This window comes from Varroa jacobsoni, unplaced genomic scaffold (genome assembly GCF_002532875.2).
Source record: "Varroa jacobsoni isolate VJ856 unplaced genomic scaffold, vjacob_1.0 scaffold_890, whole genome shotgun sequence".
Lineage (NCBI taxonomy): Eukaryota > Metazoa > Arthropoda > Arachnida > Mesostigmata > Varroidae > Varroa > Varroa jacobsoni.
Genome location: NW_019213792.1, coordinates 1,590 through 14,766, shown reverse-complemented (window position 1 = coordinate 14,766; position 13,177 = coordinate 1,590). Strand labels below are relative to the sequence as shown.

At 40.4% G+C, this 13,177-nt stretch overlaps 1 protein-coding gene across 1 annotated transcript; it reads left to right on the top strand.

Annotated features, from left to right (window-relative positions):
• Nucleotides 1-6,125: 6,125 nt before the first annotated feature.
• LOC111264724 (transmembrane protein 267) lies at nucleotides 6,126-9,464 on the top strand. The gene is made up of 3 exons (XM_022840838.2): nucleotides 6,126-6,316; nucleotides 7,423-7,484; nucleotides 8,237-9,464. Exons 2-3 carry the CDS (start codon nucleotides 7,473-7,475, stop codon nucleotides 8,948-8,950), a joined length of 726 nt encoding a protein of 241 aa, XP_022696573.1. The 5' UTR covers nucleotides 6,126-6,316; nucleotides 7,423-7,472; the 3' UTR covers nucleotides 8,951-9,464.
• Nucleotides 9,465-13,177: the final 3,713 nt, after the last annotated feature.

The following is a 13,177-nucleotide window of genomic DNA, read 5'->3' as shown; positions in this document are numbered from 1 at the left end:
TTCCTAACCCACAAGCACCATCATCTGGACCGCGACCCTCACTTTCTGTGCCCAGCCAACCCGCCTACGTCCCTGAAGTACCAGCTGGTCCTGTTCCAGCTCCAGCTCCCCGTCAGCCAGCCTACCTTCCTGAGCCATCGGCACCATCATCTGGACCCAGCCAACCCGCCTACGTCCCTGAAGCACCAGCCGGTCCTATCCTAGCTCCGGCTCCCCGACCAGGCTCTGAGCCTACACCTGCTCCCCGTCAACCACCTCAGCCATCGTACACCGCAGATATAACATCCGCTCCAGCACCACCCAGCCAACCTACCTATATTTCTAGACCAGCTCCTGGTCCGCCCCGCCAACCCTCCTATACTTCCGAGCAAGCACCCGCCCCGGCACCTCCGTCCCGTCAACCATCTAACACCCTCAATGTCCCGGCACCTCTGGCACCATCTCTACCACAACCGACCTCTACCCCCCAGGCTTCCGGACCAGCGGCACCTCGTCAGCTCACCTACATGCTATCCCCTTCGATACCTGCCCTACGACAGCCAACGTACAATGAGCCAGGACCAGCGTCAGCTCCACAATTTTCCACGTCAATTGCCCCTGGTCCACCGTCTGCTTCGCAACAACCGAACTATCAACCCGCCATTCCTGGTTCTAGAGCTCCATTTAAATCGATCCAAGAGAAACCGCAATACGGCAAAGGTACGTTCGGTAGATTGCGTTGCCGCCAAACCAACAAAGTCCTTTTGATCGTAAACCGCTGATGTAATAATGAAATACGTACCCTTTGTCTTTACATGTATCGTTGTGCGACTCGTGTATGTTCTACTATCGGTTTTAAGCCTTATGACTAGTGCTTTTGCCAAGCGCTGCTTCTTGCGACATTTGACATTAAGGTGTTAATTAACGTCACTGTTGTAATCGCTAATTTGCAGTATCCCAACGGCCAAGCTATAACGAACAGGCACAGAACCAGAGGGGTTTCGAACTGAGCCAGAGCGTTCAACCAGTGCCCGCGCCTCAGCAGTCGGCGACGACCGACGAGGACGAAGAAGACGGAGGGCGCTATTATGGACGTTAAATCACAAATATCTGAACTCGTTCCAACGTTTGCGATACATGGGTAACCAATGAAGTGCCGACGCCAACAACCCCTCTCAGGGGCGATAATGCCGCCAATCTTAGCAATGTTGTTTTGGGAACGCTCTGGTAATTCCGCGAAGATCACAAATGATTCACACTGCTGAACCACCCAAGCTCTTCCGATGCTGGCCTTGGACTAAGTCAGCATATTTTGTAATAATTAAGCGTCTTTGCAGTGCGCGACTCATTCCAAATATTTAATAGCTCCTTTTCAAATGATTATCCAATTTATTTGGCCTGTACAACCTACAACAAAGATTACGAACGGAAGCCATTAACCGTGACTCAAGCCAGCGACAATGCTAGAGGTGAAGGCCTCCAAAAAACGATCAAAAAAAAATGAGGCACACAAGAGAAATTGCTTTTGGGTTTCACCTTAATCAAATGCCGACCCAGAGAACGAGTTTACGCAGAAAGAATGAGTTTCTATTATCGACAGACAAGCTGAACAAATGAGACAAATCGGATCGACTTAACATTTGCATGCAAGGTGTAAAAGCCTTGACTTGTACGTCTAGAACCCGTTTTGTCAAGGTCGACACACGGCCTTGCCTTACTGCATTAACCTATCTTGTCGTCCACCAATTCAACCAATCAACCACAGCTTCATACATCCACCTCAACTTCAGTTGCTCTTAGCTCTTCTAAGTCATTGTAATATTTATGCGGTTCATCCAGTTTTCTCATGACTTCATATAACCTCATGGGAGCCTTATTCAGGCTTATCCGTACATACAATTCGCACGTGTGAACATCTGCAGCATTCCACACTTGATCCACAAACATCAACAAGCAGACGACGAGCAGATTTCCTTCTTTCCTCTTCCCACGTAAATATTTCCAGAAGCGCGCATACACGCACCTATTTATTTTGCTGACGGTATTACCATATGACTACGACACTGAGGCGAACAAAAAACAACGAAAAACTCGCTCATGATAGACAGCTTACTCGATAAGAAGAGTTAGAACGAAATAAAATGAAGCATAGGTAAGTTCAAGAAAAGAACTTCTACTAATTGCTGCTGCTGATCGAACGAATTGTCTAATGGTGCTATTTCAGCATTACGTGTGTCTTCAGTATATATATATATATATATACTGAATACAGTATGTATATATATATATAATGGTAGATAAATGAGAGGCTATATGGATATAGCTCTTGGATGGTGGCTGGAAGTTATTGTCGTTCCTTTCTGCTACTCGAAGTGTATCATACACAGTAGAAAGGATACACGATGGCGACTGCGTTACGAGGAGCCCACGAGAAGAATAGGGAACGTAAAACTGAATAAAGGCACCAGTAAGACGTATCGGCTCAGACGTGTTTTAATTCAATCCAATGTGTGTAACTTTGTGTTTATAGCTTGCCCACCTACCTTTTACAGTCCGTGCCACTATTCATTTTTTTCTTAGTGGGTACTCTACCCTTTCTTTTTTATGGGCCGCTAAGCCAAATTTCTAATATATTAACTTATTAGAGTTCTCTTAGAGAAAGGAGTCCGTGATCTCATTACTGTATATTATTCCATCAATTTTTGCAGATGCGTTTTTCGACATGTTTTTTTTATTCTATCATTAATCGAGGGATTAATCTATCCTTCTGTTGTTCAATTAGCTCATATAATTAAACTAGCTTAGCAAAACTAGCAAGACTGAGGTTCATGAAATCCGTATTAGTAGTATTATGTTTCATAGTGTTTTCCATTTAATCAAGCAATAAAGAACTTTCATATTCTAGACTGTTAACTGAAACAGATGCCAACTATCATTATTTACCTTGCAACTGCTTCTAACATAACTACGAAAACGTAGTCTATTAAAGATGAATGAAAACCATTATTAGCAAAATTGAGGAAAAGGTTTTCTAACGATCCAGTTCCAGAGATAAGCAGTTCCAATAATTTCCAGAAACCAAAGTCGACTTTAACTATCTGACGACTATTAAGTTCCACGAATGACGCTAATGACATGCGAGGTGCGAACAGACCACAGCGCCACGTACCAATATTTGGATGCACCGGTAATAAATAGGGTATGTTATATCAAAGCTTTTCCGAACGGCATCGCAGAAACCAGGCCTACATTTCGAACGCACACATTTGTCCAACGTACGTATAATTACTATTCATCGACTATTTCATTATCTCGTAACATATGTTCACGTTCTTCAACGGGTAATAATTTATTACAGCTGTTTTTTTGTCTGCTTCTTCTATTATTTGTGCACATGCGCTAGCATCTATTATTAATATTTATTACCGATGTTTGTTGTGCGCGTATATGTCTGTCTAATTTAATTACGATACTAGTCTGCTTCTAATAGACAATTACATTGAGCGCATATATGTAATCCGTGATGAATATGCAATTGATTGGGGTTAATGGTCGAATCTTTGAGAAAAAACCAAATTACAAAAAACCAAAGAAAATAACACGATCATTGATGTACCACAAGCTCTACTACGATAGCAAACACCGATGGGGTCATTGCCGGCCCAGAAACGTCTTCGATTTGGTGGGCGTCCAGTTACCGTTGCTTTTGACACGAGCAGACACATGCATCAAGGAGCCTCCGCCATGGATTCGCTTATCGGCTTCCACGGTACCAAGTGCTAATGTGTCATTTCATTTGTGTAATAAATAATGCACATATCCAAACTGGAAGTACCTGTTGTGTGCAACGAAAAGCAACTTCCTTCTAATATCGAACGCTTCATCGCAGATTTTTCGGTCTCTACTCGATGTATTCTATACACTGGTTTTTCAGTAACGCAACACTTGCAAAAAGCTAACACTTTTTCCGTGTTCAGCTATAATTCAGATACGGAATTAACTTGTGTTTACTTTTCCTTTTTCATACTGTGTATATTCTTTGCTAAATAATTTATTTTATACGGTAGATTCAATGCACACAGCTGGTAATAACTAATATGTCGACGCCGAAAGTAGTAGCAGACCAAGCTCCGACGGGCCTACTCCAAGATTAACACTCGTTAACACCGCTCCCCTTTAGTTTCATTCCCTATTCGCTCGGAAACTCATTACAATACGACGGACCCTGTTAAATTAGCCAATGCAAACGATCTTTTTCTAACTGCATGTAGTTCGGATTATTTCCACTCTTGCGGTAAAATTTATATTTTCTATTGGACAACGAATATGACAAAATGGTAGACTACTAATTGACATATTAATAGTATATGATCGTTTTACTTTTGTGTCCAAAACTAAATGGATCAAATTAATACTATATAAATATTTATAATATCTGTTTGTCAAGTTCTGTAGTGTCTTATCGTTTTCGCAGATATAGGCGTATATATCTCTATAGTCCATGGTACAACAGCGCCAATTACTATGAGTCCACTATTTTTGTCTCTTCGAGTTCAGTTATACCTCATTTCGTATTGCAGCTTATCAGCTTAAATTTAATCGAACGCATATGGTCCACAGCGAGATTCGAGCCTGGGCGGCCTAAGTTGAACGATAGTTTGGCAGTTTTTACTTTTTTCGAATTTTACGTCAACTGAGATTCGAAAATATATTGTGCAACCTAGGGACTGTCGCGACCGCTATCATATTAATTTTCTGAAACTTCGATTTATATTCGAACGCACAAATGTATATTTAAACGAAACATATTTTCTAAGTAAATTCTAACAAATAAGTTTTCCTTTGATTGTAGATAGGGTTCAAACTAGAAATTTCTCTAAAAAACCTTTATTAAATATGTAAAATTAAACAAAGAAGAAAATGTCTACGTGCAAAATATAAGCTTTAAAAAGTAAAGCAACAAAATCAGTGTTAAAGACTATTTTGTCCCTAAAACATAGCGCTTCTTTTCAACGTTTTGTATCTTTCTTATAAATGCGTTTTTTTAAAAAAAAAGCAACGTAATTTGTATGGCTAATGCACATCTCATTGAATACGCTGCCATAGTAACATATTTCATTTTCAATTTAGCGAATTTCATTGTTGGAAAATTGTTACTAAGGGTTATATTTCCCGTGCCCAGAAACCCCCCAGATGAGCCCCTGTAAGATCTAGCCTGGCCAAACCGAAGAGGCGATTTATTTTCTAAATTATTACTAAAAGGATATAATTCGACCTGCAACTAGCTAACCTGAAAGGGTACGTTATTTAGACACCTTTGATCATACCGAAAAAGTAGATCGAAGTTGTAGTGAACGAATACTGTTCCCATATCAAGCTGTTTGCGCAAAAGCAGCTATCGAACCTTTTTTTGTCGAATTTTTGTGTTTACTGCGTACTCCACGATTTTTCTCAGTTATAGGTTCAGTTTGATTTTCTTATGTTGAAGTAAATTGACACGATCAGTGACGCAGGAAGTGATCATTTAAGATAAGTTCCTATAAGTTAGCTGGTTCGCTTTCGCTCAAATATGCTATTAGTCATAACTACGGCTGTCACCATATTGTTAATATTTGCGCATTCCACTCTCACATTTTATGCATGTTACAGTGTGTCTATATAACTGGCGCGTTCAAACTAACTGCCAATTCCTTTTTTCGTATAATCTTCTTAGGATCTTTGAGCATTGGCTCACCGTATAACAAACCTCTACTATATTTGAGTTGTGACAGCCACCACTCATACATGAAAACTTCATCATCATTTTAAGAACATCATATCTGCCTTAAACCGCGCTGGTTGATATACCGGATCTACGAACACTCGAGCTAACGATTGCCTTACATAACAAGGTGCTTTCCCGTCTAAATTATTAGGCATCACTTTAGACAATAATTTTCTTACCTATGACGACGCTTATAATATGTGAATACCTGCGCTGTTTGTCGGATTAACAAATATCTGACCGGCCGGAGTCAATTGTTATTTGATAAACTTGAGCCTTGACGATAGTCACGAAGCAGACCCTAATCCAGGAAAGGTTCCGCCGATTTAGGCGAGGTCTCAAAAATCGACGGAAACAGCTGCCAAGTAGGCGCAGTTGCTCTCCTGCGAAATTCGAATGGTGCTTGCAGCCTAAGTAGTTTGTGGCTTTTAAAAACTTCTATACAGCAGTAAATCGGTTTGTTTGGAGCAGTAATGACTGTATAATAAATGTGTGGTGCGCGTCTTCAGTCAACTCTACAGGAAGTCCAATGGAGCTTTAAAACGGCATTGAATTGACCGCGAAATAGAAAAGGTCTGTAAAACATATCTATTTTGTCCCGCATTATTCTAGAATTCGATTTAACGAATCTGTGCCAGATTGCTGGTCAGGTCGAAACGTTTTAGATTGTTTGATTGAAGTACACTACTTTCTACTATAATTTGATTTTAGTTTAGATATTAAGAAATTTTTAGCATCTAGAATATGAATACCTTGACTGTATGGGCTAATCAAGTGGAACAACATATAAAGAATTCGGATGATTGCGGCTTTATGCGATTGTGACACAGTGACTGACATTTAATTATGAATGATAAATAGCAAAAGCAACGAGTGTAATTAGCGGTTGTTACTATTGCTTTGTGAACTGAATAGACGCGTCAAGTACTTATGTTCCCTATGCCGTGTTCTGATATAAACGTCACTAGGGGACCCTGGCTGTTCTTAATAACTTAGTAAGCTGCTTGGTCAGTGCTGTGCAAGATTTTTCCGGGTCAGGCAGGTATCAGAATTTGTGTGTATGTTTCTACCACGATAAAAATAAAGCTTCAGGTAACAACTGTCTAGTAACAACTAAGTGTAATAGCAAACATTATGTTATCAACGTGTATTTAATGAAAGTGTACAAATGATCAATGGAGATGTGTACACAAATAGAATTCTACGTTAAATCGTATACTGGCAAAATAGTTTAAGTTAGAATTGATGTGCATGTTTTAGATAGATACGAGAACGAAATTTGTGTCAAATTATTATACACTGTGTATTATAAAACACTTGGTTGGAATCAGATTGATGATTGAATCATCATTGATTTTACTTCTACACGTCCAGTTTTTGTGCTACTACGTGTCTCATGTTAATTGTGTAGCCATACCTCATTTAAAGGCATGCTGTGCCGATTTGCCAATTAACCGTGCCTAATATTTTTACACATCTGACGAATTGGGACGGGAAGTATACACGTAGCCAAGGAAGTTACAAAACAATATCTGGGTACTTAAGGAATAGACAGAACCATTCAAGGAATAATAATGTAACACCCGAGTTTTAATTTTTCGCTTCCTTTGTCACCCCTGCTAACTATTAATGTCTAATGGATCGTACTTCATGCGAAAACTCGTTGACTTCTATTGCAGAATGAAAAAATAATGCAGCGGTAATTGACGGCGGCTTTAGCTTACCGACAATGACATATTTGGTGAGTTAGGTTTCATCCACGTAGCTTCGGTGGCTAGTAGGTATCTTTTTGAGTGCGTGGTCATGGTAACTATGGATACATGGCCATCGCTGGTTTTAGCTTCAGAAAACGATTACCGTTTCATGGACCTGTTGGAAGGACCCTGGATAGGTTCTTCAAAGTCCACCGTTTTACATCTTCCAGTGGGGCCACTCGTTAATGTTGTACCAAGGAGGTGATACCAAGGAGTTCTTCACACAATAAAAATAGCTAACGGCGTAAAACCTCATTCACAGTAGTTCCTCACGTAATCAAATGACCAATTTATTGAATATCATTTTATTCATTGTAAATGTATTTTACTGACATGAATGTATTTTATTTTTGACATGATATAAAACACACTATCTTGAGAACGACCACATACCGATGTTGTTCTACTTTTACCTACGACCTGTTTTTTTCTTTTATTATGCACTAATGCGGTTTACATGTCTCACACATGAATAATTGTATCAGCTAACAACAAATAATTAAACTTTTCAATGCGATCGTATTCGTTAGAAATTTTATTATATTCTTATTATGTTCGTTAGAGAGACCTACACTCACTGATAAGGCATTTCTTCTTATATAGTACATGTTTTAAAAGAAATTGTTTTATTATAATATTATACACTGCACTATGTGAACTGTCAAATAATCTAGTAACATACTGTAGCTAATAAAATAGCTCTCACCATAGTGATCCTTATTATAAATTTCTATTTCAGAGCAGAGCAACATCTGGTCGCCCGTTCGCAATCTCACCATGGCTCTTTGTAATACCACCGCTGGCGACTCTTGTTAACGTAGTCTCGGACAGCTTCTCTCGTTTGTACTTATCAGCATCCCTCGAGCTTTTCGCACTGGCTGACTCGTTGACCCATTCGGTTGTTGGAGTTCTTCTTACGACCGTCGTGTTTGTACATCGTCGACCTTTTCGGACGCTGCTCATCACCTCGTGGTTGTGTTCAGCGCTTATCGATGTGGACCATTTCATTAGCGCCGGCTCCGTGAGCCTATATGCAGCCACTAGTATTCATGGGCATGGTCGACCATTTCTGCACGACACAGTAACTGTCGCCGCACTCTGTGTCATTGTAATCGTTATTTGCGAGCTGGCTTACCTTTGGCGACGAAACAGCCGACAGGTTAATAGCTGGGGAGAAGCATTCCTTCCTAACAGTAGTGATAGCACTAGTAGCAGAGCCGAAAACGCGCTGCGAGCACGATTTTATACGCCGTACGTGATCACACTTTGTGTGTCGCTCCTTGCTCACCATACGAGAGATGCGCTTCGTCGAGGCTTCTGGTTCCGGCCTTTGAATACAAGAGCGATCTCTTATCCAGAAATGACGTTAATTTTCTACGGTCTGGTTTTCGTAGGAAAGTTTTTTGCTGACGCAACAACAAATATTCCGAGGCGAAGCGTGTTCACGGTGTAGATAAATTTAGGCTGGTTAGTTCATATGAGGTATAGTGATTTGCAACGGTGTCCTGTATGCTTCCATTCCATAGAATACGTTTAAGGGATAAAAGCTTTGTTTTGGCGTAACTATATAATGCCGTGTACATAGTTCAACTGTTAATGCTATTGAAAAGTACGATATTTATATGTTTACCTCTAATTGTATTCCTTATGGATAGGTAGCCAACCGCAAAGGTTCATTCAAATCAAAGATTACCTAGAAACACTCTTTCTAATTTAGCCCACTATTATGTAGATCATCGTGATATAATCAATGCGATTTTATACTCCAGTTACATCATTCTTAACAGAACTTTTTACGATTGCGCTTACGGGTGGGTTATATCCAAGCGATAAAAAGAGAAGCAATGGCCATTCATTCACCGAGACGAATCGCGTTGCGAATATGATGTTTATGTGGAGCGAGCTCTAAACTAAATAAATTCATTAGAAGCTTCAGTAACGGTAGCTTCTAAGGAGCTCTAATTAGACTTTCCAGTAGTTACTAGACTTCAAACTCAAGCCTGGCATAGCTTTCAGATGTAGGGAAGTCTGCCAGGATCTGGAAGCCAGGATCACAAGCAACTTTTCGGCTTTGTAGATATTATTTTTGGTATAAGTGGCTTCAGTTAGCTCTCGCAGATGGCCGGCCATATAGCCTCGAGGGCGTTTGTGCTCTTGGCTTTAGTAATAAACAAAATGTGGCCGCAGCTAACATAATGACGTTTTCCTAGTTGAACATAGACATATATCAGCTTCTAGTTTACGTCACGGCACTAAATATGGCGCGATCGGTAAATTATGTTTTTCAATATCTACTCCGCAGTATCACCATAGAATTATTTTTGGGGTTGAATAGTTTAAGGACTGCGTTGCTTTATTATTCATAGTCGAAAGAAAAAGTTTTCTTAAAAATAAAATGCAACCAAGGTAGTGGCGCTAGGCCATACGAAATTCGCCGTCGCGGAACTCGGATACAACTAGAAGTAAAAACGCTTATGGGTATCTGACCCACGCGAGAAATCTGTTTCCAAATTAGCACTTGGTTTACGATAGGGGTAGCGATGGATCTTGTCAATGTGAATACTACAGAGAAATCCTGAAAGCAGCCTGATAGGAATTCAACATGCGGGCCCGACAACGGCTACAGGCCTCTGTGCGGAGGAGATAAGGCACGTAACCGAAGCGACCTTTCGAGTTTTGAGAACTGCTTTTTGGCAAAGTAATGCATCGATCAAGTGGTAATTTAAAAGAGCCAAATCTGGTGAACCAACAACATAAAGGAAAAACTATAAACGTTTCCATTCTTACGTAATATTCTGTACTACCTCAACGCCAACTTATGGATGGTTTATAGGCCCTTAAGGAAGAATAGGGGTGTCTCCATGTGTTTGATTTGTTTGTTAAGACTTTCACATCTTTAAAAATGGTCACTAAGACATGAATTAATTAGAATTAATAGACATACCGTCCTTTGACTAATGCCAATGTAATGACCTAAAACAAAAGATGAATCGTATATAATACCTTCAGATGATGAAATCAACTCGGCTTGGAAGACAATTTCGAAGCCATTTTGTATATTCGGAGCAAATCTACCAATAATTTCGGTGTAAATATACAGATCAAATATCAGTGTTCCTTTTCTCCGGGTGACAGTGTCCAGTCGTCAAGTTCATATAGGCGATATTTTATTTGCGCAGCAAGAGTCAGCAGTATATAAAACTTTCACCTTTCTTATCCTGAGCTAGAAATTAACTCACATTCAGAACATATCTCATTTACGTATTCATCGGATCTAATCCGATAAAAAAAACATTGTCTTTGTTAAGTATACACTTTGTTTATTGAGTTTTAATTAAATTTGATTAATACTTGAGCAAGGTAGTGATTACGGAGCTACATCGATTAATCAATCATAGAGATAATTGTTGTTTTTTGTTGGTTTTTTTCTCGTTTCATCAATACATCGTAGAGAGACACAGCGGTTCGCGGCTTCTTACTCGTAATTTATATTTACTTTCGTTACATATCGGGCTGCTGTCGGTTTGGCTTCTTTTGTCAATCGGATGTTGACTGGTGTTTCTTTGTCATCTCGTTTGTTTTCGGCTTAATATTGGTATTCGGTATCGTATTAGTGTGACGGTTGGTGATCCTCCATTTTGTGTCAGCATTTTCTGCTGTTTTGTTTGGTATAATTGTCAGCGAATATCTGAAACTTGTTGTGCCCTGTCATGTTTTCACTTGTTCCTCTCTCCAACTGGCCGTTATGACGATGTGACGATGTTACCGTGTCATTTTCGAAACGCGCATCGTCTGGGGTCGCAATCTCTAAAATTCGTCGGCTGTCCGAAGGTAGCGCCTTATCGTTTGTCGGTTTTTACGAATGTTGATCTTTTGTAAAGTGTTATGAGTCCTTTCATAAGTTATTTGTTCGTGCTTTTTTTCTGTTTTTTTTTTTTACCAGCGAATCCTATGTTCTTTTATGTTTTTATTTATTGGTCAGGTGCAGGCCATCTGAACAGGTAAGGGGAAAGACAGGGCCGACTAAGTCGAGAAACACATGTTATATCGACCTAGCGTTCGCTTCACGTTTATCTTTCGCTGAAAAGCGTTGAAGTGATCGAATTCTCATTGTACCATTAATGTAACCAGGATAACTGTGGCCTTGAAATCAACTTGAATTTATTATTTTTCCAATACTCCAAAAACTGCTATTCTTATTTGTCACATTTGACGTTTGAAATTCAGGTAAGATTGTTACCGATCATATGCCATCCTAGTGCCAGTTCCCTGCAGGCGTCTATCTGATGTAGTCATCTACAATCTGTGTTTTGTTTGAATACATGTCGAGGTTGGTGAGTTTGTGTAATGCCTGTGTAGTTCGTATGTGTTTCTGGGGTCTATTTTCCTGCTTCGACTACTTAGCGTAAGGGTGGGGCTGGGCTTGCACGGAAATTAGTTCTTGGGAAAGAGTCAGTCGTAGCAATCATAACTCATCCTTGTTAAGGAAGTTAAATTACGGAAGTATTCACATTTTGGGCCTCTCTAATCGAGCCAGTCAGTGACAGCCCATTCCAGTTCCAGTGAAAGGAATTAGCCATGCGCTAGACAACAACTGCGAATGATGCAATCATGCACAACCACGTCGCGTCTTGCCATCGTGTTCATTCCCATTGGCTGACGCCTGGAGAAGGCGGCTTTACTGGCCTCGAGTCCTGTGCCCGTTTCGGGACCGTATAAAAGAGACATACGTCGTAATGCGGCGTATCTATAAACGGGCTTGTCCGTTTACGCTCACAATCATACGCACATACACACTTTTTAAACAAACGCGTTGATAACGACAGAACCACGAATGAGACTTGTGGGACACTACAGCGCCCATTAGATATCTTGCGCTATTCGACAGAACATCCGCATTCGACGCACGTCGAATGCCTTTAGTGTCAAGTCGACAAATTAGGAGGGTCGAGACCTGTTAAGGTACTACATACATTTTTCCATGGATAACACGACGTGTGCTCATTGAGATCAGCACAGCTCCGTCTTCTGGAAAATTCTGGGATCTGTCGTCATCTGAACCTTGTTTCCCTATCCCTTCCCCACTTCACATTTTCTACCCAGCTTCTTTATGGTCATAATGATAACGCTCCTCATTCTATAATATTGTTCAGAGCATACGTACGTTGCCGCAGTCTACCTAGGTAAGTAGGAGCTTCATGCTCTTCGAGAGCTTTCGGCAGTTTCTTTCTACATGAATTAAGTATAACGCCACGTCTCTGAGCCCCCGTTAGCGTCAAGCATTGCAATATGTAAGAATGTCAATTCTATGTTATTTCCTATATTGTTGTATGTTGTTTCATCATGGGTCTGTGATAACTGGAAACGTGCCGGACTCCAAGAGTACAGGAGTGCGTTCCGTCTACCGATGAACTTCCCATACACATTACATACATGTCGTTTATATATTATAAACCAGACCGGCACCGGGCTACTGACGCGTAGGCCATTAATGAATCATGGGTAGAGTTAGTTAGAACCATATGTACAACACGCGTGAAAACCCTGCAGCCCACTGGCCATCCCAAAATCCGTTGCTGTTGTTGTTATTGTTTCTGTGTTAAGGCGACTGATTCCCACAGTTCTCGATATTGCGGAGAGAATTCGTGTTCGCTTTGAAAGGCCAAAGAAATTGGCTAAA